This window comes from Passer montanus, unplaced genomic scaffold (assembly GCF_014805655.1).
Source record: "Passer montanus isolate IOZ18808 unplaced genomic scaffold, ASM1480565v1 scaffold91, whole genome shotgun sequence".
Lineage (NCBI taxonomy): Eukaryota > Metazoa > Chordata > Aves > Passeriformes > Passeridae > Passer > Passer montanus.
In genome coordinates, this window is record NW_024374479.1 from 2028824 (window position 1) to 2053898 (window position 25075).

General features: G+C 34.4%; 1 protein-coding gene across 2 annotated transcripts in view; it reads right to left on the reverse strand.

The window, feature by feature from the left end:
• ADGRV1 (adhesion G protein-coupled receptor V1) overlaps positions 1-25075 on the reverse strand; it is a 282802-nt gene that overhangs the window by 211619 nt on the left and 46108 nt on the right. For both annotated transcript variants that reach the window (XM_039695669.1, XM_039695670.1), the window contains 18 exons: positions 22902-22934; positions 21719-21845; positions 21437-21622; positions 20578-20758; positions 19871-20034; positions 19108-19231; positions 18509-18775; positions 16977-17103; positions 14627-14844; positions 12801-13544; positions 10782-11155; positions 8592-8768; positions 6890-7070; positions 5466-5668; positions 4700-4829; positions 3351-3431; positions 1927-2066; positions 909-1518 (listed from right to left, as the gene is read on the reverse strand). In XM_039695669.1, the coding sequence (XP_039551603.1) occupies positions 909-1518; positions 1927-2066; positions 3351-3431; positions 4700-4829; positions 5466-5668; positions 6890-7070; positions 8592-8768; positions 10782-11155; positions 12801-13544; positions 14627-14844; positions 16977-17103; positions 18509-18775; positions 19108-19231; positions 19871-20034; positions 20578-20758; positions 21437-21622; positions 21719-21845; positions 22902-22934 (4067 nt within the window). The remainder of the gene's footprint in view (positions 1-908; positions 1519-1926; positions 2067-3350; positions 3432-4699; positions 4830-5465; positions 5669-6889; positions 7071-8591; positions 8769-10781; positions 11156-12800; positions 13545-14626; positions 14845-16976; positions 17104-18508; positions 18776-19107; positions 19232-19870; positions 20035-20577; positions 20759-21436; positions 21623-21718; positions 21846-22901; positions 22935-25075) is intronic.

A 25075-nucleotide genomic window follows, 5' to 3' on the forward strand; every position in this document is an offset into this window, starting at 1 on the left:
AATATAAAGAAAACATAGTGAGCAGTACCTGAAATCATTACTATTCATGGCTATAGCGTTCATAGGCACACATGTAACTTTACCTGTCTCTAGTTTTCATGAAAATTATCTTTTTTACAATTGCACAAAGCATAACTACAAACCACATCAAAATACATGTGTTTAAATTATGTTCTTGCAGAAAATCTGAACATTATTCTATCATGCTGTGGAGCATACAAGCCATAATTTTTTTGAAAATATGAAGTACTGTGAATTTATTTATTTATTTATTTATTTATCCATAAGACTAATATTAAGATCAATACAGTTCAGAATAATTCAGTTTTACTTTTGATATGATGAAATGTAAGTAAGATTTCAACTCCAAGTGGAATTACATTTGAAGGTACCCCTTAATCTCTGAGCAAGGGCAGCAATTAGACATGCCAAGATTCTCTGAAGTGCAAATCAGGTTGTAATGACCTGAATTCATGTGAATGAGAAATTAAGAAAAAATTGTCAACACTGAGAAAGCAGCACATCACTAATTCTACATAACTTTTTTTAAAGACTTTTTTGTATTTTAATTTAAAAAACTAGCTTAGTTATTTCCCACTACTGAATTTCCAGAAAAAAATGCTAAATAAACAGGCATTAGTGCACAAACAAATACCGTAAGATATTTGGTCTGAAACACTTTGCACAACACAATTCAAAAGGGATAAAGAAATACTCGTGTTTTTCCAATAAAATAGTGCGCCAAAGGAAATAAAAGTTAACAGACACAAGTCAGGTAACTAAGAGATATCTTAACTACACAGAGGTTGGCAGAGGTAAAGAGTTCATTTGTTGTGCTGCAGTTTCTCCTGTTACAGATAAATACTAACCTTCGTAGTTAAATTGTAGGTTTTACGAAAGATACTTACTTGGCCGATCCTGAACTTTCTTGATCAAAACAACACTGCTTAGCTCCACAAAAACAGATTCTGACCTCTCAGGATCATCATCATCCAGAATAGGCAAAGATATTGTGGCCTCACTTTCATTGGTTGCAAAGATTACATAACCTGTAACGGGTATATAGTCTTTTCCCTCTATTGCTCTGACAATATCAGGTGGAAGAAAGGGCAACTCTTCTTCATCAGCAATAGTTCTGTATTTCACCATTACTGTACCAAGGAGACCACCGCATCTTAAAACTGTCAGAGAGACATTTTTTGTTTCTTCCTCAACTTTCATTGGTCTGTTTCGCTTAGAAAAGATGAAGACTCCATAAGGATCATCATTTGCTAAAATAGTCAATGTTGCATTTGTATGATATCCAAGACGACCAAGGGAGACATTGATGATCAGGACCGAAAACATCTTATCCAATTCAGGAACATCATCAGGAGAAACCTGTAATGTAATATTTGCTCTCACTTGGCCAACATCAAACGTTACATTCCCATCTGTAGAGATCAGGTCGTTGGTGAGATCGTAGACTATGATCCAATGCAATGTCACCTGAGATAAAGTCCCATGACTTCTCACAACCTATGAAAAACATAAGGATGTGCATATTTTTGTTCTCTGAGAAAGCAACATAGAAGTGTGAAATGCAATTAAGCAAAGACAATAACATGAAAAATTAAAGATATGTCTGTGTTTTAAAAACATGTCATTTTTATTATCTTAGCTCTGCAGAACTTGTATTATCAACACTTATTTTAAGACAGTAGTCCCTTGATGCTAAATAGGTATAAGATTTTAAGTTTTTGGATATTATTATTTTAGTTTCAAGCTGAATAATATACATTAGCAAACACTGAATGACTGGAAAAACAAATGTTCATGGCAAAATTGTTAAAAACTCCATAGACTAATGACAAAAGCATCAGAGAACACCAGTAAAAACAGACAGAAGAGTACAATGCAGCAATATGAGACTCAGAGCTTTCTAACCTGCAGCACGATATTGCTATCTCCATCTTCAGGTTCAGTTCCATTCACTGAAATGGACTCAGCACTGAACTCAAACACACCATGAGCATCATCAGAAGCCTCAATAGTCACAAGGATGTGGGATGCAATTCCTAAGCTAGCTGTTAAATGAGAATCCCAAGAAGGTTATTTTTTTCTCTCATATTTTCTTACATGAAAGAAAGCAGCTGAAGAAATATGCTACAAAAATACAAAATAGAGTATGAAGCATCTGTGCAGTTTATCTTTGTTTATTTTCTTTTTTAAATGCATGGTAACTCCCTGCATGGAAAAGGATCTGACTTTCAGTAAGGCAGTCCTCTCAGTCCTTCCACAGAACCATGCAACAAAAAAAGTATTATTTCAAGGGAGGAACCAAAATAAAATTTCAGGTTCAAGGAATAAACATGAAGCAGCATTTAGGACAGTGAGAGGTTATACGGTAAACCACAGTGTAAGAGGACAGACAAGATGAATGCAGATCTCATCCTGACATAAGCTGGAATGAAAGAAAAATAAAACCAAAAAATAACAAAAAAAAAAAAAAAAAAAAAACTCGCCAAGTCAAGTAAATCCTACTTCTAAAGATATTGTAGATATTGTCTTGGGTGACATAACTTGCTGCCTGGAGAGAAAGAAGAGTCTGGCACTTAAGGAAACCATTCCTGGAAACAAGTAAAAGGGAAAGAGAAAGAAAGAAAACAAGAAAAAAGAAAAATGAAAGAAGAAAAAATATTACTCTATTGGCATATGGGTGCTCATATAACATTTTTATATCTGCAGGTTTTCATTTAAATTCCTATATGCATAGGGTTTTCCCATATATTCTATATTATTTCTTCATTTGGGATTTTTTATTAATATTAAATTATCATTGTTTTCTGCATATCATGACATAAATAGAAACATAAATTAAAGAGGAAAAATGAAAAAATCAAATTATTTCATTAAAAAATATAACACAACTTACTTTTCTTTAAGAGTATATTTGCCATGAAGGGCAAATTATACACAGATTATATCATACAGGATCAAAGCATACAATCAGGTAGTTTTAAAATTGCCTTAAATTTTAAAAGTACCTTTGCTTTTTTCTCCCAGGAAAATCTGACAATGCTCAGACAAAGATAATTTTGTAAGCTTTAACTCTGAAATTACTGTATTGTGTTTTACAACAATATAGTTTTGATTATATAAGACACTGTTGTACTCTGCTTTACATTAAACACTGACTGCTAGTGAAATTACAACTAAGTTAAAATGGAAAAGAATTTTTTTGTAAAACTTTTTGTTAAATCTAAATTAATAATCTCTAACCACATGTAAAGAAAGTTGTATCAAGAATAATAATTTATGACAGCTATTACACTTACAAATAAAATATAGGATCAATCAAAAAAGCTCACCAAGTTGAGGGACAGTTGACAGGAAGAAATCCATGTTTCCATCACCACTACCACTTCCATCATTTCTAAAGAGCTCAGCAACTTTAAGATGACAAACATACAGATGTATACACATATACATATTTACAAATAAAGGGAAAGCAGAAAGTAATTGAAATATTTTTGGATAACACAAAAAGACAGAGGTGTATTCTAGGAAAATGTAAATTTTCAAAATTAACTTCTGCTAATAGCCAGAAAAAATATTGAATATGCTACCTCTTGTTTAATTTATTGCACTGGAATCATAAAAGGAAGTCAGAAGGAAAGAAAACACATACAACTTTATCCTTTTTTATCCTTTTTTTTTTTGCTTTTTTTTCTGTGTTCCCTCTTTCTCATTCCTAGTTGAGAAATTAGAAATGGGGCAGGGAGGAGAGGGAAGAAGTGGCTAGACCCTGTGAAATGCTCTTACTCTAGTATTTTCTCACAAATCAAAAACTTCTGTCAGAAAGTTGAAAAAATTTGGCAGCTTAATTGATGGAGACTTTATTCTAAGTTTCGTGCTTGCAGAGGTGTTGGAAAGCTCCAAAAGATTATGTTCAGGAGGTATCTGCATCTAGTAAATTACCAAAGTTAGCTGTAAGTTTTCTAACCAAAAAAAGTGAAAGCGAAAAGTTTGTTTAACTGAAACAACTACTTGACCAAAAATTCCACAGGCTTGAAAACTCATACTTTTATCAAAAGATTCCTAGCGTAACACCACCATGCCACATTGCAGCACACTCATGTTAATATGATCTAACTTTCCAGAAGGCATCACACTTGCAATTCTGAATTGCTTAGAAAAATACCAGTTAAAAAGGCACTTTATGGCTCTCAATATTTTGAATTACTCCTTTTCCTCTAACCAGGAGGAATCTCCCTTAAAAACTTTTTGCACTGGCAATAAATTCTGCAAAGCAAAATTGATTTTACAAGGCAGGAGCACTGATACTTGCTGACAGTTGCAAAACTAACATCTCACAGCAGGATTTACACTAGCTTCTAGCCAGTTCTCCAACTCAGCTGAACTCCCCGGGCATCTCAAAACCCACAACTTTCTAATACTATAATCCATTTGAATAAGTTATGAGTGAGTTTATTGCAATTTCTCCAATTTCATTTAAGTGGTAGATAGAAACCACACCTTTGGCTGTTAAACCTTAAATACTGAAAACTTGAAAGAAAAGTTTTTTCCTAAAAGGAATTGCTGCTTTCTGGAGGGTGTGTATTTAGAAAAAAACATGGAAATAGTTCACAAGGTTAGATTTTAAGAGATGAATAAAGATCACAAAAATGCAACCAGTGGGTTAATAGATGTGCCTTACCTCCTCCCTCTGGGTTCAACAGCTCCACTTTAAAAGTTTTTTCTAGTTCAGGAATAGAATTGTCAGTGATGTTAACAGTAATGTACTTGTATCTTTCTCCAGGCTGAAATTCCATTGAGCCCCAAACAGCCTGAAATATGACAGATCTTCACAGTTTTGTTCAAGTTTAGTGTTTTCATCCAAATGAAAAAAGAAATATAACCACAATTCTTTTTCTCTTCATCAAAACGTCTACTTTTCTTCACTTTAACTTTAAAAAACCTGCTGAGTCTTTGTTGTAAGAAATAGCAATCTAAACTCACTGAATTATAAGCATCTTCAATTTATCTACATTTTTCTGCACAAACAGCAATCAGACAAGAAAACAGATACTTGTAAGCTATGCTGTTGAATATGTACAAATCCTAGTAAGTACAATATAATCTTCACCTGTATATGCACTTGTACGGTCATATAAAGTCTGATATACTTAGAAACAATAGGAAATATCCATTCTTGCTGCACTGACAATTTTCTTAAGGATATCAAAATCAAACCCAGGGGCTTTTCCTAGGAAACACAACATGCTGCACAGAAAGGAGGCAAAATGCACAAAGTGGGTTATATTTGTATAGTGAGTATTACACATCTATCACACCACCATAATAAAACAAACTGTTTCTGTGAAAAGAATTACATCAGAGCTAAAATACTGAAACTGAAGGCTATTTCCAGGACAAATAGCTTTAACTAAATTCTAAAATAATTACATTGGCAATGGCCATACCTGATAATCTTTAGGACTGAAAGCTGTAATTGGCACTGTCCTGTATTCCATAAGAACTGTTCCAAGAAGCCCTTGTGCACGAACTACCAATAATCTGATGTGTCCAACTTCTTCTTTAACAGTGATATGGGGCACAGCAGAAGCTGGCAGAATCATTTCATCACTGGGCTGAGGAGGTGGCCCCACTGAGAACTGCAGTAGTCCTGAAAGACAAAAAATATTATTGACGTAACTTCTTATATAAAAGTCAAATTATAATAATAAAAAATTAAACAAAAATATTTATAATATTTATATGTAATGTTTATGAACTTTTAAACATATTAAGAATGCCTTTAGGACTCAATCATGCTATTTCCAGGAATGTACTATGTACCATTCTCTCTCTCACTGATATTCATGTTAGTCTTAAAAAAAACATTTCACCAGAATGAATTCAACGCTTTCCAAAAGAACCTAAATGTCATAATATTGGGTAATTATACTTATTGGTATAATAATAGGCAGGCTTAAATGTCTCCCTCTTTTACAAATTCTCATTTCACAGTACCATAAAATCAACACATGCAATGCGGTTTTCTTGCAAATGGGGATGATCCCATGTTTGGTCCAGGAAGCTTTAATTCCTCTTTTGTAATATTCTCAAGAGTAATTAATTTGACTTTCATTCTTGTATAAAAATTATGCATGGGAATCCATCAGAGGGTTTTGGGAAAGCTGCAAAAGGCAGGCCTCAGAGACAGGAGAACTGTGATTAGAGCTAAGCAGTAGCTATAAGATAGGTCAACAGAAAAATTATGTAGTAAGTAGAAAAGTAAGGACAAATGGAACAATGGTCTGTATATAAATGCTTGTCTAGAATAACTTCCTCAGCTACAGAAAAATATATCTAGCAAGATATTAGGAAGTTCTAAGCTTAATCATGGAGCTCTGTGCATTGTGTTTTAAGGTTTTACAAATACAATATCTATTGTATTCTAAATAAGCAAGCATTGTTTTAACGGAAGGTACATGTGCTTATAGTCGTTGGACAAAACTACTGTCAATGTTCTTTTGCTTTGTGTGATTGGTCAAAAAGCTTTTAAAGTGAGTTGTAACATTAAGTTCTTGGTCTGCTGCCTGGGATGTGAGCTGCTGGCATCTTCCCATTGTCATAACCACGTAATGAGACTGATGCTGGAAAATAAAATGGCTCAAGACACATTCCTCAGCAGCCCCATCCCGTTCGTGATTTGTACATAGCCCCCGGCCGGCAATAAATGGCGCCCCATGTGAGCACCCTGTGATTAAATAAATCTCAAGTTAGATAAAGTGTAATACTTGACATCGCTTCCTCTTCTGTCTTGGCTAGGCAAACTTTTTACCTCTTAAGCTAGAAGTATACATAAATCTGCAATAAGACTGTATATCTTCAATACTGTTACCATATGGGTGGTCACTGGCTTTAATGCTGATATCAGTAGTTTCCTTTTCTGGATCTATACTTGCTCCGCTGGTAGGAGTTGAACCTAGTTTTCCATCTCCAGACACTGCAGAGACTAATGTCACACGGAAATATTCATTTAGCTCTGGAATGTCATCATCAATAACATGCAAATTTAAGACCTAGAGAAGGACCAAATAATGGAGAAATCAAAGTATGCAACATACATCCTTTAAGAGTTTTATGACCCTTTTAAACAAGTAAGTTTTTAGTCAATCAGGTGTATCTGCTCTGAGTTTAGAAAGAAATACAGAGAACATTATTGCCCTTCAAATTATTTAACCTTATGATAATAAGTTTAGAATACCAATTCCAAAACATCTTTACCAAGCTGTCAGAGACGTTACAGCAATTAATCTAATTTAGAGAGCAAGTCAAATGAGTTTTTAATGCCACCTGACACATGTGTCAGGCATTACAGATCATACTACCATGTAACATAATATGCTCTGCATAGACTATAATATTAATCTCAGACAATTCCAACTTTCTATGTATCATGATAAGATTTGATAAATATATAGGAGAAAAAATTTAGGTAGCTGATGTAGAGACATGGGAATGAGTAGTTTAAAAATGTCAATGGAAATTCTCTAAAGATTTTTCACCTGATAAGCAACGGGTCCCAGTCTGTTTCTTAGGGCGATGAGCATTAGGGTCTCTATGTAGACTGTATATGGGACCACATAGCAATGGAGTAAGAGGGTTCACCAAGTCTTTTCTACCATTTTATAAAGTCAGGCCTCATCCATGCTGCCATACTGGAAAAGCTTGGCAAATTTAACTTTAAATGACTGTATGTAATGCAGTAATAGATTTCAGTAGAGAATTAAAGCTGAATAAACTGCCAGGAGCATACTATTTTCCAAAATCATGAGTTTTTGTCAACTGTTGTTTAAGTGCGACCAAATCCACAGCTCTAAGTGAGTCTCTTGGATCTTTTCAAATTATGTCAGTAGGTTTCACTCAGTCCCTTCAACAGAATGATGGAAGCAAAATTAAAGACAGTATTTTCTATGAACAAGCCACCCTTTCTATTTAACTAACACTAATAGAAAACACTTACAAACTTCCTACAGTACTGTGGTCTCCACACCTCTTTTCAATAAATGTAAAATTCCCATGCTGTGGGTTGGGGTCAAATTCACAGAAATAGATTAACCAAAAGAGACAGAACGTGGCTAATAGTTGCAAGACATTTGATTACAGCAGTGAAGTTGACTGATGTCTATTTAATTGTTGTGGAGATAAAACTGATCTCCACTACGCATATGATATGATCAAAACCTGATCATATTCCAATTTCAGAAGTCACTAGGTCCACTATTCAAGCCCAAGACTACCTACACTTGAAGTATATGTACAGATATACATATATCTAATATATATATGTAAACATATCTTATGTGCAATTATTTGCATTTAAGCGTTCATGCCTGAAATGAGATGCACACAGATAGATATATAGTTGTCTATCCTATCACTCGTTAGATGTCTAAAATGAAAAAAACCCTGCAAAAGTAGTAAAAGCCATGTGAAGAAAAGACTCTTTAATACAAAAACCAGTCAAGCATCCTCAAAAGGTGTTTTCCAGCAGGTTTGTAAAGGACAGGATGAATACTTAATAGAAAGGTAGGGTTTACCTCTGATCTCTGCCAAGGAAGGAATGTGATAGTGCCACTGCTGTTAGAAAAATCGCTAATGGAATAATTAATGCCCCTGGAATCAACCTGTGAGATAATGTAATTTATATACACATAGTCTAGGGCGCCCCTTGTTCGCTCCACAACACAGGATATAGTGGAACCCTCATCAGCAGCCTGGAAGAAAGCAAGAAATTGACATATTTGTTATGATCATAGTAAATCAAAGGAATAAATGTAAAAGGTTGAATTCTGTAATGCTATTCAAATGTTCAGGAATTCTTTATTGCTGCCATGTTACTTTCAACACTTTTGGAGTGACAGGAAGCTGAAACTGATGTTGATGGTGGTCAGAACAATCTTAATGGAAATTGCAATAGCTTCTAGCATCTCCCTGAGGTCAGCCAGCAAGTGTACCCTGTTGTTTCTTTTGGACACAAAAACAGAATCAACGTTTGAAATGTGTATATCAAAAGCAAAAGACTATACTTGTTTTATATTAATGTTAAATATTTTAATTTTCATTTAAAGAAAGATTTGGATTCCTCCTTTCCCTGACTAAAAACACGATGAAAAAAACCAGATACATTTAAATTAAACTATACTATTACGATTCACAAAAAAACTGAAGAACGTTTTGTGCTACAGTACTCTTTGCAATTCTGTCTTCACAAAGAACATGCCCTTAGCAGCAACGATTTCACACATTTGGTACAAATAAGGTATTGATACTGGCAAAGTCTATTAAAAAAATTTATGATCATGAAACTAAAACAGAAAATAATTTTAGTTGAAAGTTATCAGACTGACTAAAGCTATCTTAAGCATTTGATGAATTTCAGAGCTACTGTATAGCACAGTGTAGATACTGAATATGCCTTCAGCTGCTTAACACACAGATAATGACATAAGGAAATTAAGCTACTGATAAAACAATGCTATAAGATAAAGGCAAAACAATTAACATGCCACATAAATTTTTAATTTTGCTTCATGGTTGATTGCTGATCTATGACATCACAGAATTATCAGTGGCGTTGGAAACTGAAGTAATCCATTATGGTAGCAGACGGTAGGCACCTGGAAAACAAACTGAACCAAACCGAAAACTATCATCAGTCAGGCAAGATGGCTGCCTTCAAACATGTCATAAGGACTGCAGATAGAAAGGATGCACTTAAGAGGTCATAAGAACTCCCAAATTGGAAATATTATTTTTTTTCCAAAATAATCTAATAATAATAGAATTGGGTATCATGTCTTTCTCCTTCTGAATGATTAAAAAACTAAAATTTTTTTATGATTATTTCAATCCCCTCAGAAAAAGATTCCAGTTTATATACTGCATACATGGTGGTCACCTCCATAGAAAATTTAATGTTTAAAAACAGTAACTTCCAGCCAGGATTAAGTGAATTCATATCAAATATGATGATGAAAATGATGATGATTTAATTTAAGGGAGGAAGAGACCAGAACAGAACCCAGGAGAAACAATTGCTGCACAGCACAATCTCTCACCACATGCTGACCAATACCCAGCCCATTTCTCAACAACAACCAAGTGCCTTCCAGGTAACTTCTCCAGTTTATACACTGGACATGACATTCTGTAATACAGAATGTTCATTTGGCCAGTTCAGGTCAGCTTGTCCTGGACATGCTCCTTCCCATCTTTTTGTGAAGCTCTTCACTAGCTGAGCATGAGACACAGAAAAGTCTTCAACTCAGGTGAAGCAGAACTTAGCAACAGCCAAACCATCCTTTTGATATCAACATTATTCTCATCCTGAATCCAAAACACAGAACTGTACCAGATACTAAGAAGAAAACGAACTCTCTCCAAGAAGACATCAGGTCACATTCTCAGAAGTTACAGAAGTAAGGGAAAAAACTGTTCTAGGAAATTTTTAGCCATAGTCTTCAGTTTATGTAATAAAATAAATTTCCTTAATAAAAGTAACTTGCGGGGGGAGGGGGGGGGGGAGGATTCTAAAACAGTAATATTGGAAATGCTATAGTGACTGAGGCTGTAAAACCAGAACACGCACAATTCTGAATTCTAGAAAACTTTGCTTGACTACAAAAACTAAAGATGTAGAATCAAGGCACTTCAAAGGTTAGTTAGCCTTGCCATTAGTTTGATCGTGTCTAAAATTTCTCCTGTAGCTTTCCTTATGAGCATCTTACCTCAGGAATACATGCTCCAGTGAAGCCAAATAAACCATTAGCATTATCACTTTTCTGTATTCTTAATCTTGCTGTTGTGTTTTCTTCTGAAATTCGAGCTCCACCACACACAGAAATGAGCTTTAGGATGAATAACTCCTCTCCTTCTTCCTCTTTGTCATCCTTTGCAGACACAATGAATGATTTATTGGTTTCTCCTTGCCGATACTCTAAATACCCAGAGACAGGGTGTACGTCACTCTTTGCAGGAGTTGCATGGAGTTCATAGATCTCTGCTTGTGTCAGTTTTCTCTCATAAAGTCTTACATCCTGCATTAAACCTGTGTACCTGCTGTTGCCATTGATTCCTGCTCCAATTCTCACTATTCCTGGACCTGAGAAGAAAATTAGAATTTTTTTTCATGTTATTGGGTTCAAGATAACTAATACATGTAATTATTTTAAAATCTATCGTAAATTGTTTATTGTCCCTGGGTTAGTAATCATATTCATTTTGAAATGAAGACTGGGAGGCTCCTGAAGCCTCATCTGAGTGTTACAGGTAGATCATTACAGGTCAAGTAACTCCTTCCTAGATGGTTCATGTTTTTCATCTTACCAATTCTATCTGCACGTTGTCATCATCCCTTATCTTAATGAATCTTGGAAAATTCTCTCTTTCCATTAAAAAATTTCAGAGACAGCTGCAGCCTGTCTCAATTTTGGTTTTCCAAACACTTGTTTTACCCATTTTATATCTTTGTATATTTAATGTGTCCTCTGCTAGGACAGAGAATCCATTCTGATGATCAGAGTATTAGCCACACAGGATATACTTGTACCCTTACCCACTGCAAGAGGGGCTTAAGAAAGGTAGACCCAGTTCCAAGCACTTTTTACAACTGCTATAACATTTATTTCTCTCCAAAAAATTATTCTATTCAGAAAACCAGAGGATGATAATTCTCTTTTTCACAAATAAACTAGGCTGTTAGCTCATACTCATTCCTGTCACTCTAAAACATAGAGAACATATCTCTTCAGCTGCTTTATGATTTTGGAAGGAAATGTGTTACTGAGTGTCACTTCTAGAAACTGCTAATGGCTCCAAGACACAAGGCAGAGGATGGTGAGAAAAGCCAGGCTACAGTATCCACTGTAGTATCCAACATTAAATGGTGAGAGATTGAATTCTTATCTTATACTTGTATTATCTCCAGACAGAACTTTATGTTTGTGCACATATATGCATGTAGATGTATATGCATTTAACATCACTGCATATTTTCAAATTTTCTTTCTTTGATTACAGAGGATCCTGTACTCAAGAATTTGATAATCATACACTGCCTATCCCCATGAAAGAAAATGTGAAACTGATGGAGAAAGAAAAAAAGATAAAGGAGGAGATTACCGCTATGAAAAAAAAGCATATGGAAGAGTGAGGAAATGCAAAAGAAAGAGTAAATGTAAACGTATTCCCACCATACAATACCTGACTTTGTAAAGGATGCTCACTGCTATGCTAGTAGAGTGTAAAAGTCCATAATGGTTATGCATGACTAAGTCACATCTGGGAATATCGAGTTAGAGGAACTGAAGTACGCATGCTAATATTATTTGGAGCATCATTAAACATACGGGCAAAATTTTCATATACCATGTAAATACATGCTTAAGTAAATCTAAACCCTAAAAATTCCAATGCTTACAACGTAGTGGTTTAGCTGTAATATAATACACAACTAGAATCAAAAACATTATTGTGTTTTTAGATACCAAGAGAAAAAAATCTTCTTTAGCCACAGTACTGTAAATCTAATCAAAATCTTAATTGTAAATATATATAACTATACGTATATATCTTAGTTCCATTTATATGGTTTTTGAAAATCCCTAGAATTTTCTATGAATTGCTTTTAACTAACTAATCAGATACAATAATTTCAGAATCTTGCATACATCTTTCAAGGAGCTAGACTCTTTCTTATTTTGCAGAACTTCACATGTGAAGAAAAATAACACAACCTATTGGCTCACCATCAGCAATTGCTTCTCCTTTAAGGATCTTAATCCCTCCTAGAACTGGAATTCCATCCATGTAAAATTCAATTATACTTTCATCCAGAGTAATCAGAATGTGAACCCACGTACTTTCATCCAGATATTTCAGGACTGCTGCTTTGGCTATGTATGTCATACAGGATCCTAATGCTGTATAATGAAACACTACAGAAACATGAGAATCATTTGTTTGGATTTTCACACCATAATATAAGGTCCCATTATCATCATCCTTTTCAATTATATAACCATCAGTATTGACATTAGGAATTAACCACGCTGAAAATGTAAAATTAGTTACTGCATTATTTCCATCATATGGGTATTCCAGATGAATAATTCCAAATGCATCCTCTTTTCCACTGAAATACAAAGCATCTGTTCCACTGTGATGGCGTCTCATGTGCGGCTGAGATTGCACTGAACTTGGAAATGATCCCAGCAACAAGAAGTCCACCATTGATGGTAACCCAGTTTGAAACGTACTGGACAGTATTTCCCAACCTAAACGGACAGCACCAAAAGTGCCTTGATGTCTCCAGATAGTGAAGTCTGTAATATAGGAAAGATCATCTTCGGAAAGAACATCTTCTGCTATCTCTCTGTCCTGACTCTCTGGATCCATAACGAAGACTCCAAAAGGGTCATCATTGAAAGGAATCATCACAGTTACAGCAAGGCTTGTTTCAGATAACTGCCCTCCAGGACCAGCAGATCCACCTACATAATGGAAGTCAAGAGTAAGAGTTACTGGTCTGAAAAAAGTTACTAAGTATTTTTAAATGTTTAAACAAACTGCCTTTTTAAATAGGCCTAAATCTTCTTTAAATTGTCTTGCACTCTTAAAAATTTCTCCAAATTTATAACATAAATTAACTGTATTGGTTTTAAAACACTATAGAGAACATTTTCATAGCAAACAAGCCATGTTATTTTTCAATTGCAGAATATAACTGTTTTTCAGTTAAAACAATATTAGCTCAGATTTCCTGAATTAGTAATGAGATATTAATTGCTTTTGTTTCATTTGAAAAACATGGGGTCAAATTAATTTCTCATTGTACTCCAAGATTTATCCAAATATGAAATGGCAACATTTGGTTCATTGCCTCCAAGTAAGTAGAGATTACCCTGCAAAATCAATAACTACTTGTGCGTTAAAAGTGCTCCTAAGTCCTGCCATTAGTCATCTACTTCTCCAGCAGGTGGAGATCATGGTATGACTGTAGAAGTAAGAAGACGTAAGAGGATCATGGCATGACTGTAGAGCCTTAGTGGTCTAAGCAGGAAATCTTCTGTACATGCATATGGATTTCACTTACAGAAATGTCAACATATTTTCAGTTGTATCTCGGCACAGAAGACCATAAATAGTACTGAGGTGGAAGGAGTCCAGCAGATTTGGAACTCTACTCAATAGCAGGCCGGTAGCAGTTGTAATTTAAGTGATACAAAGTGGTAACTATTAGCATTTTAGAGAAATTTCTAGAAAAAAGCAAACAAACCAGCCAATCTCCATTATGGTAGATATGCATAACCTTTTATACCTTCATTTTGTCAGCTCTACAGAAAGCTCTATATCTCTGAAATCACTAAAAGGAATCATTTTAAAGGCCTGATTCCAAAACTGTGTTCATATATCTAAATTTAAAAAAAATTAAAAACCTAAAATTTCACCAGAAAAGTATAGGATAATACAGGCATCAAGGCAAAGCTCTTTGCAGGATTGTTTTCTTTTTGATTGATTAAATATAATTATTTTCTGCCAGATAGGAAGGGAATGGTTATATGGAAGACAGTACCTGAAATATTCACCAATTTTAAAATGTAAAATTCATTGAATTCAGGAATTTTATCTGAAACAGCATGAAGCACTATCTGCTTTGATCCTTCACCATCCATGAAGTACACAGTCCCATATGTTTCATAGAACTCTTCTCCTGGCTTCAGTGCAGAGTCATTAAGAAACAGCTGCCAGGTTAATGAGACATTCCCAAAGTGTCCTCTATGTCTCAAAATCCTGTTCAGAGATACAGAGATAAAGAGACACACTGACAAAGAGTCGATGTCCTGGCAGGCATACATCAACATTCTCCATTAACAATGGAAAACACGGACTAATCATCCTTACTGTGGAATATAATATGCATTGTTCTAAATAACCACAAATAACAAACAGAACTATGAACAATAAAAAAGTCCTCTTAGAGAGCCTGCAATTTCACAATGTAACTCTTCATCGAGGTATACCAGAGATGTCTTAGAAAGAAAGCAATCAATGAAGGTACATGCAAAACAGCACTGTTTAGATGAACATCAGATTGTCTTGCACTTCTGAAATTTTTTAATAATAAAAATTAATATATAATTCAGCAAAATTAACATGAAAAATTGTGTTAACTGGCCACTCTTACAGAAGAAAGAGAAGGCATTTAACTACAAGTAATTTTTTTCTTTAACCATTAAGGTGCCTTAGCCTTTGTCATATTGGTATTTGATTTCAGTTATATAGTAGGTCCTTCACAAATCTGATTATTCCATATTAAGAATTGAATAAATACAAAAAAAGCTTTTATTTGTTTGCACAGCTATCTGGTAACATAATTTCACCAATTTCCAAAAGGTATTATAAATAAAAACTGAAGAACGGAACTGAACATAAAGAAGTTCCTTTATTAACAAAACATGCTTGCATATACAAAGAGCATTTCTGTTTGTGTGGTAAAAAGCAAAAAAATCTGTTTAAAGCATTATTATACAAGTATGAAAAATTAATTCAGTAAAGTAGTCTAGGAACAGAAACACAATATGTTTTTACTGCTTCCAAAGGTTTCCTTTTGTTGTTATTAAGCAGGGCATTCTATTCCAGCGGTGTAGCAGTGTTGCAGTAACTCCAGTTACTCTCCTAAAAGCTCAGTGTTGTTATAGGTGTTCTCACTTATTAGATTATAAACTAGTCTGACCCTTTTCTTATGCACTAAAAATAAGTCAAATCCTTTTGGGGTATGGAAGAGACAGTTTCCTAGTAAATGTATTTTATCAATAAGGACTAAACAAGGTAAGATTTTGATGACCTGGAAAACATGTGCTTCCATAAAGCACCTGTATACAAATGTGTGTAGTTCAAATCATCACTCTTCACAACGTTGATTTAAAAATAAAAATTATTAAGGACCAAAAAGTCCCTAAAGAGCAGCATAACAAAAAGAACCACAGAATATATACTTAATATACTCTTTTAACAAAGATTTAAATTTTTTAGATCTGCAAGACAAGCATAAAGATCTAACTAACAGTCATAGGCTTCTATTTCAAGGCCTTAAAACAAACAATCAAATCAAATAAAAATATATAAAAGATAATGAAACAATTGTGAAAAAGCCTCTTAAACTGTTCACACTGTCAGATTTACTGTGAACCTGTGTTTCTTTATACCCTGTCTAAAATTTTCTCATTGAAAATCAGTATTTTTGTCAATTTATAACCACATTCTGACTTTAGGAACATAAAAAGGTCAGATGACAGGAAACTTAATTTCTTAACCACTCCCTTTCCTGAAGACATCCCAGCAGCTACAGGTCAGACTAGGGGAAAATATATTCAGCCTAGAAGAAAGGCCCATTTGAACTTTGAGTATGGCTCCTATCTGAAATTTACAGATCGAAGAAATACAAACTAACAGAAAGAATATAGCAAAATAGGCTTTTTGCAGGGTAAAATTTCAAACGGGGGTGCAAAAAGAAATTAACCCACATAGTTGTATTTACCTGTATTTTGTATTTACTTCTCTATTGGTCCAGGTTATATTCTGCTCATTCGTCTTGATCCTTCTGAATCTACACTCTCGTGAAAATATAATAAAAACCCCTATGCTGCAATCTTTCTGGTTTATATTTTAACAGGAATTCTGTACACATTTTAATATGCACAGTCTACTTGATAATGTAAGAGTTGATGTTTGATGTTTTGTTTATCCTCAATACGTTTGCACATAATTTAATCCAAAATTTGGTGGAGCTGTTTTTCTAATAAGTCTTAGCAATGTAAAAAATAGGATTAGATCAAAGTACTATCCATAAAATAACACACACATTAAAGTATACATAAATGCATTCAAAAAATGGGCAACAATATGATATAAAAGTTACTTACAAAAAAAAATTACTTTTTCCTTCTTCCACTGGCTTCTCTAGAGGTTCTAAGGAGAAAATTCCATTAGGATCATCATTTGCTTCGATAATAACTGTAGCCACTCCAGCATTAAAGATAACAGTATCCCCTAAAAAGAGGGTGATTAATTTTATCAAAACTGGAATCAGAAATGGAGCTAACTCTAAAATTGAATGTATTTTCTTCTCACACCAATAGCTTTCATGCAAAGAAAGAAACAAGCAGTGATAAAACAAACGATGCAAACTAATATTTGAGATATTCAGTAACAGACAAATCAGAGTTAAAAAAAATGTAAATAGCATCTAAGGCAAGGATCAAGAATGCAGATTTGAAGAAAAAAATGTGACAAGACCAGAGATTATACAATCCTGAAAAGAAAGGATTGTATGAGAGGCAATACTTCATGTTTGATCAATTGGTCAAGTCAGAAAAAAAAATATATGTATTCAGAGATCCCAGCTCTCATTTAGACCTACAGCAGAAATATTGCACTTTAACTAAATACAAGACAATAACAATCTCTAAGAGATTAGTCATACCCATATCAAAGCCTATCTGAAAGGAAAAAAAATAGAAGATACCAGTGAAGTAAGGTGGAAATTAGTAGGATTTCTTTGTGTATCTTACAACATTTCAACACCTCTTTATATCCACAAAGGTACATTATGTTTCCATCCCCATCCTAGTTTTCATCCTTTTCAAAAGCACTAGACTTGTTTTTATTCCAAAGTGAACAACCTGTTTATGGTTTTAACTTCATATACCTCTATTTCTATTTTCTCAGAGGTACAACAGTCCAACATAATTTTCAAAAGGGATGTAACAATCAAGGCCAATATATACAACAGATCATAAAAAGAAAAATAATAATTGCACTTTTTTTTCCCCTTTCAGGAATTAATCTAGAAATATTCTGTATTGTGCCCATTCTGGCAGGAATATGTGAAAGGAGGAAAGCCATCACACATTTTCAATAGAATGGTAAAAGAAGTTACCAGCAGATCTTGAACAAAGTTAATAAAGTAGAATGAGAGCACTGAAGAAAAAATTTAAGAAGGGAGAAATATGGCTTTGTCTAATAATTTCCACAAAGCTGATGTTCTCTCAGAGAGCTGGGTATCAACATGAATTCTAGCTGGCCTTGGGAAACACATGAACTACCTTATACTCAGATAATTGAGAAAAAGTACCTATTTATTCTATTTAGCTTATATTTTCTTATTGATGAGTCAAAGCCCCATCTAACTTGGAGCATTTGGAACATTTGGAAGAGATTTCAGCTCAAGTTATTTTTGCAGGACAGTTTCAGCTTTATAACTTAATTTTTGTTTCTGACTAAATAATTCAAGATCAAAATCCAAATACACTGTACAGAAATTTTATAGAAATGTTGATGCAAACCTTATTCATATGATGCCTGGCATTTATACATTGCTTTATGATAAAAACTAGCTGGTAAAAATAGAGGAAAAAGGAGAATTACTAAATATACATTAAATCATTGCTTTTACCTGTTGAATTCAAAAGGAAGATATAAAATACTTCATCAGTTTCAGGGGTATCATCATCATTAATATACACAGATAAGATCTGCTCTCTTTCTCCAACATCGAACAGAATTAAATTCTCCTTTTCACTTGGAACAAAGTCTCCCTCTTCAGCTGTTGCATCTCCATTAACAGTAATATACTGAACAGAAACAACAGTATCAGCAGATCCATTCCTTAGGACTGTAAAGTTTGCAACACTCCCTTCTGTAATGCTCACTGTCAGAGGTTCTGAAAACACACAAACAACAAATTCAAATTCAAGCCTGAACTTCTTGCATGCAGCTTATTCACCTAATCCCCCACAAGAGGAAAGAGAAGGCACATGTAGTTAAGGAAGGGAAACAGAGAATATTGTCGTGCTTAGCCACCTAACAAATCCAAGAGCCATCATCAAGAATAATTACATAAAATCAGAAAAAATTCTTAAGTAAAAAACAAACAAACAAAAAAGTGTGTTTTATAACAATAGCTCAATTAGGATTAAGATTTTTCAATAAGCTGCTCTTTCAATAAAATCTGTATGGGATAGAATATCAATTCAAAAACCAGTGATATCTAACCTGCAAAATAAATGGGATCATCATTCCTTGTAATTTGTAAAAATGCACTGGTTATATTGCCCAGTTTTGCTCCACCAGTGGCATTGAATAATCTGATTATGAATACCTCCATCTCTTCAGGTACCTGAATGACAAAGTATTAAGAAATTAATTTGTTGCATATGAAACAATGAAGAAATTAAAATAAACAGCTGAAGAGGTTAACAAAACAGGGTTCCTGCATGTCGTCATTTATTTCTTGATTCGCAAGTGTGTTAACAGGGAAGAAAAATGACAGTTCATACAAAAATAAACATCAGTCAAAAATCTTTGTAAATAAATCCCCTTATCTTTACTATTATACAGATTATCCAAAAGTTATCCTGCAGTTTCCTGATGCTGATGTAACTTATTTTTACAGCTATATTTATTTATTTATTCATTTATTACTAAGTATTCTCATTCTTTTGTATCTTACTTCAAATATATCAGTATGAAAAACATAAGATTAGAATTCTTGCTATCAAAACAAGCGGTTTACTTATTACTATAACTTAACCACATGACTACTGACAGATTCTAACCTTTTTGTTTACAGATATGCACAGTGTCTCAAATTTTCTTATGATTTGCTTAAGTAAACTCCCTTTTATCAAAGTATTTTGATTTTTCTCAAAAAAAATTAACAGTTTCTTAAAAAACAGAGCTGCTTCTTAAATTTCCATGTTTCAGCACTTCCTCTTTGCTCCACATATTTACACAAAAACACTGTAAATATTATTACCTCATCTGGTAGAGAGTAAATCGTGATATTTTTTGAAAACTCCAGATTATCAAAGAATATAGTCCCTTGTTCTGGATAAACGTCATTGGTACATGCTGGGTTAACAATCCAGGACACACTAACACTGCCATAGTTTCCTTGGTTTCTTACAAGTCTGTAAGAGGCTACAAAATGTAAACATGTACAGTCAGCGTACATCTCCAGAAAAACACAACTCAAAATTAAAAAGGTCACCAAAGCTGAAACAAAGAAAAAGGAAAGGAAACAGTAAGTAAATCTACTTCTTGCAAAACTAATATGCCAGTGCCTTATACAAAAAGCCACATAATAATAGACCATTACAGCAGTTAAGACTTGTATCAACTCAATTGATACAACAGAGATAGATAAATTGAAGTTACACATATGAAAATTTAGCTCATTCTTCTCTCACTGTTCATTCTCGCCAAGCAGAACTACTACCATCAGGCTGTAACTTGCAAGTAAATAAACTCTCTGTCTGGTATATTCTCAGGCTGTATTTTACCTGGATTGATCCCTAATGGCTTTCAAGGTACATCCTGCTCTACACTAATTTCCACTCTCATCAGACTGTATCCCCCTGGAAACTCCTGAGTCAGGCATTGTCCTTCAAAGCTGAAGTAGGGAAAAGTAGCCTTACAGGAGCAGACAGCAGAGAAAGCAGTTACTCTATTAAAAAGAATTACCAGCATAGATGATTTCTCCTTTACTTTCCTTTATTGTTACTGATAGCTCATCCGGTAGAAACTGAATGACACCATGTGGATCATCATTCTTCAAAATGGTTATATTTACCCTTGTGGCATTCCCCAGCTTGCCTGACATTTCACTGTAGCCACTGAGCACAACAGCATATGCTTCATCCAGCTGGAAGAGGGAAACTCAGTCAGAATAAAAAGACATATTCAGCAGAAAGAGAGGACAAGTTCAACAAAAGAAAATTACACACATTTTCTACATGCACAACGGCTTTGTACATCTCTGTCATCTGTAACAGCGGAAGTAAAGATTTTAAAACCACTGACATTAAGCTAATTTAAAAAGAATTTATCAGGTTGCATTATTAATATAATGCGACTTAGTACTTCAATTATTTCTTGCAAAAACACTCACAGGAGATGCACCATGGAACAGTAAAACAAGCATAGCATCTTTCCATCTATGCAGCAAATATTAGGGTAGACTGGGGAGCACTGAGTTCAATTAGCAGATATTTACCAAAAGAGGAACAAAAAGAAAGCAATTGATTGTACAGCCCTCAATTAAACAATGGTGTTCTATACTACAGAATGCCACGGATGCCAAAAGCTCAGATGGATGAGAAATTTCAATTTACCAAAAAAAAAAAAAAAAATCCACTGAGGCCTATTAAAGCCAAAGACACCTTCAAGTAATCCAGGCATCCCTGGTTTGGAGACTGGAAACACATCCCATAGAAAAGCACTGCATACTCATTCTGCTACCATATATTTTCTTGTATTTTAATAAGTGACAAACCGTTATGCTGTAAACACAATTTGGAAAAAGGAAAATTTTCATTTCTACCTCTGGAATCCCATCCATCCTTGCCAAAAGGGTAATTATGATCTCTCTTTCGCCAGGCTTAAATTCCAGAATTCCGGTGCTTCCATAAAACTCATTATTTTCCCTTGGTTCTACAGTGTATCGCAGAAACTGCCTGACAAGGCTCCCTCTGCTGCGGACAATCTGCAGTTCGACAGACTCCCCCTCCTATGAAAAAGAAAATCCAGCATTCCAGCATTTTGCTTGCATTCTGCTAAGATTTACTTTTCCATAACGATTAAGAAAAGTTATTCAGATAGCTACCTTGATACTGTAGGGACCTCTGGAAGAGGGAGAAAATTCAAACACTCCTCCAGGATCATCATTTTCCAATATAGTGATCTCACAAGTAGTAAACCCATACTTCAGTATTTGATTTTCCACACTGACCCTGGGAAATTAAAAAAGTCATGGTTTTTTGAACGATGGTTCTTTTAGCAAGTAAATACATACCTTTGTGAAGGACATCAGAATCCTGACTCATTTTATGAATAAATGATTAAAACAATTACCTAAAAAGAACATAATAAATTAGGAAATACATATCAGAGTGTTCCATTCACTTGCAGAAAACATAACCTTTGTTCCTGATATACCTTTGCTTTCTGGTTATTTTATACAGCTTATAGTTCTGGGGCTTTTTATCACACATGCACACAATACAAATAAAAAGAAATAGAATCATATACTAAAAATTTAAAATCACATTTAGTATTACTTTTTATTTGGATCAAAACATAAGGAGTGATCCAAAATCACTTAAACAAAGAGAACCTGTGTTTCTTGCGTTCATTTTGTCAGATATAAACATTCAATTACATTGTTTTAAGTACATTCAATTAGAAATGCAAGAAAAACTACTGCTGAAAGATGCATAAAGAATGCACCTTCAGACTGATGATTTTGATATAGCTTATTAAATGTTGGTTTATGAATTCAGATTCATCTTCCATGTTTTCTGGAAGAAAATTTCAATGAACAATCACGAAATATCAATTTTACATGGTAATACGTGATGTTTATTGCATGTTAAAAAAAATTCCAGCAGACACAAAAACTTGTGTTAACATAAACTAAACCTATGTCATTCAGAAAAAAGGTAACTGCTCAACTAGAACTGTACAGTTCTAGTCCACTCAGGCATTTACTTGGGACAAACTGTATTTCTGGCAGTTTAAAACAACAGATCCATATTGCAATCAAGAGCAGGTATCACTGAGTCATGCAGCAGTAACTTTCATCATTCGCAAATCCTAAATAAAGCTTCATGCCAGAAACCCATGCCATCAAATTAAAAACCAAAGGGCAACCAAGCATTGTCTAAAGAGATGCAGAAGACAGGATTCCTGAGAGGGAAAAAAAGTTATTGACAGATTCTGTTCAAACTAATCACTCGTAAAACAAAGCATTGATTCATTGAGGACAAACCACAGTTCACTGCACTTACCCAAAGTACACGACAAACCTCTCTGTCTCTACCCTGTTAACAGAGAAAGAAAGAAAGAAAGAAAGAAGGAAAGAAGAATAGAGGGAAAGAAAAGGGGTGGGGGAATAAATGAAAGTGCTAGTTCCTGGAATTTCAACAGTATCAGTCTTAGATAATAATAAAAACAATAATAAACCACAAAGTTGTCTTTTCCCTTTCCAAACACATCATGTTCCTTTTATGGGAACCTCCTTCCTTAGCATTTTCCTGTTGACAAATGCTCTGCAAGTGGGCAGTCCTCACTGGTGAGAACTGACCGCATGACCAATTCAGGATGTCAAGGCCCATTCATTGTATGCTCTACCCAGCCCTCCTTCAGAAGTTATTTCACTGCCAACCTCTGTGTCTGCTCACAACTGCACCAGCAGTCCACGTTTATAACTTCACGCAAAAAAAAAAATTACATTCAACATGCCTCCATTGTGTGTTATTTCATCAATCTGACATAATAATGATAAAAAACAGATAAGTACATTGGGAGTTAATTACAACACATATATATCAAAGACTATTCTAGCAAAAAATCACATCAAATTTTATTTTTGACAATTTTTTAGATTAATCAGATTATCAGAGTAAAATACCAACAAAAAAAGAAACTAAGAAAACCACCACCCCCCATATAAACCAAGGAAAAAATATAAATAGGAAAATAAGCACATACGACAAAACTATCACATCAATTCAGATGAAAGGACATTATTCTGCAATAACAAATATGCCATTTCATGAAAGTATGTATAGATTATTTTCTTAACCTAAAATAAGTATATAGTTAATATTTAACCTGGATCTACCATTAAAATTGTATAAACAGATAAACAAAGCATTTATAAAGTGAAGTTTTGAATTAAAAAATAATTCAGCTTCAGAATTCAGTAGACATAAGAGTTCACTCAAAAGACTGAAGCAATAAAGCAAATACATTTGAAGCTCTATTCTTTCAAATAGGAGGTCTGATTTAATAGAAGTTTCTTAGTTATTTTAAATGAGGCTACATTTTATATACTATATATGAAGACATTCTCCTTTCCTCCAGAAATGTATGCAAGTTTTCCAAAATCATCAAGCATTTATACCATTTAAAAAGTCAAGGTGAATACTCCAGAGCTAAAATTTATGCTAAATTTTCATTATATTGCTCTTAATTTAGTGATACAATTTCACTGTATCACTAAGCTGCTGGTAATGTATTTCACAGCAGAGAATACAAATGAACCATTATATCAAGTGGGTTTTTGGTACATTAAGTGCAAGCTTAAATGGTTAAGACACAATCATCAAAAAGTGAAAGGGCACGCCAGATACGGCATCTCTTTCATCTTCATGAAGTCAGACTGCGTGAATCCAAACACAGCTCAGATGAAAAAGAGCCTGTGAACTGAGGACTACTGCTAGAATCTAGTATCATACTGTAGTGCACAATGGCAGATCTAACGGAATCCAAGGGGTAGCTGAAATTAAACAGTCCCAAGGTACCATGAGGAGGTACTTTGATTATCTCCAGGTATACTTTGAAAATATTTAGAAGACTGGCAATACTTACTACCTTTTAACAGTCACAGTCTAAATCAGACCAGAATCTCAAGAACTTGGAAGTTAGAACGCGACTAATCAGATTCAGCCCATCCACTGCTAAAAACACCATTATCTTGGATTTTTCTCCAGCCAAGTTTTCAAAATCAGGGTCACTTGACTGGCTGGCTGATTGATGGATCTGACCATGTTTTCCCTGCATGACTGGCCAGATTGCTACCAGTGCTCCAATACATTAAATTTAGGTTAATATTCAAAATCAGCAGACAGTGGTTGGGCACTGGCACAGCTCCCCAAGTAACACAACCCCAAGCCTGACAGAGTTCAAGAAATTTTTGGACAATGCCCTCAGACCCACTGTGTGATTCTTGGAATACCCTATGCAGGCCCAGGAGTTGAATTTGATGACCCTGATGGGTTCCTTTCAATTTTCCTTATTCTGTGATTCTGTGATAAAACAGCCTATGCAAAACAGAACAGAAACCACGAGACACAGGTTTCCAACTCAGATCTGCCATTACATGAACAATGAATACAACAGAATCCCTCATGCCTACATTCTGGGGTACTCATATACAAATTTTCATACCAATCCCGGA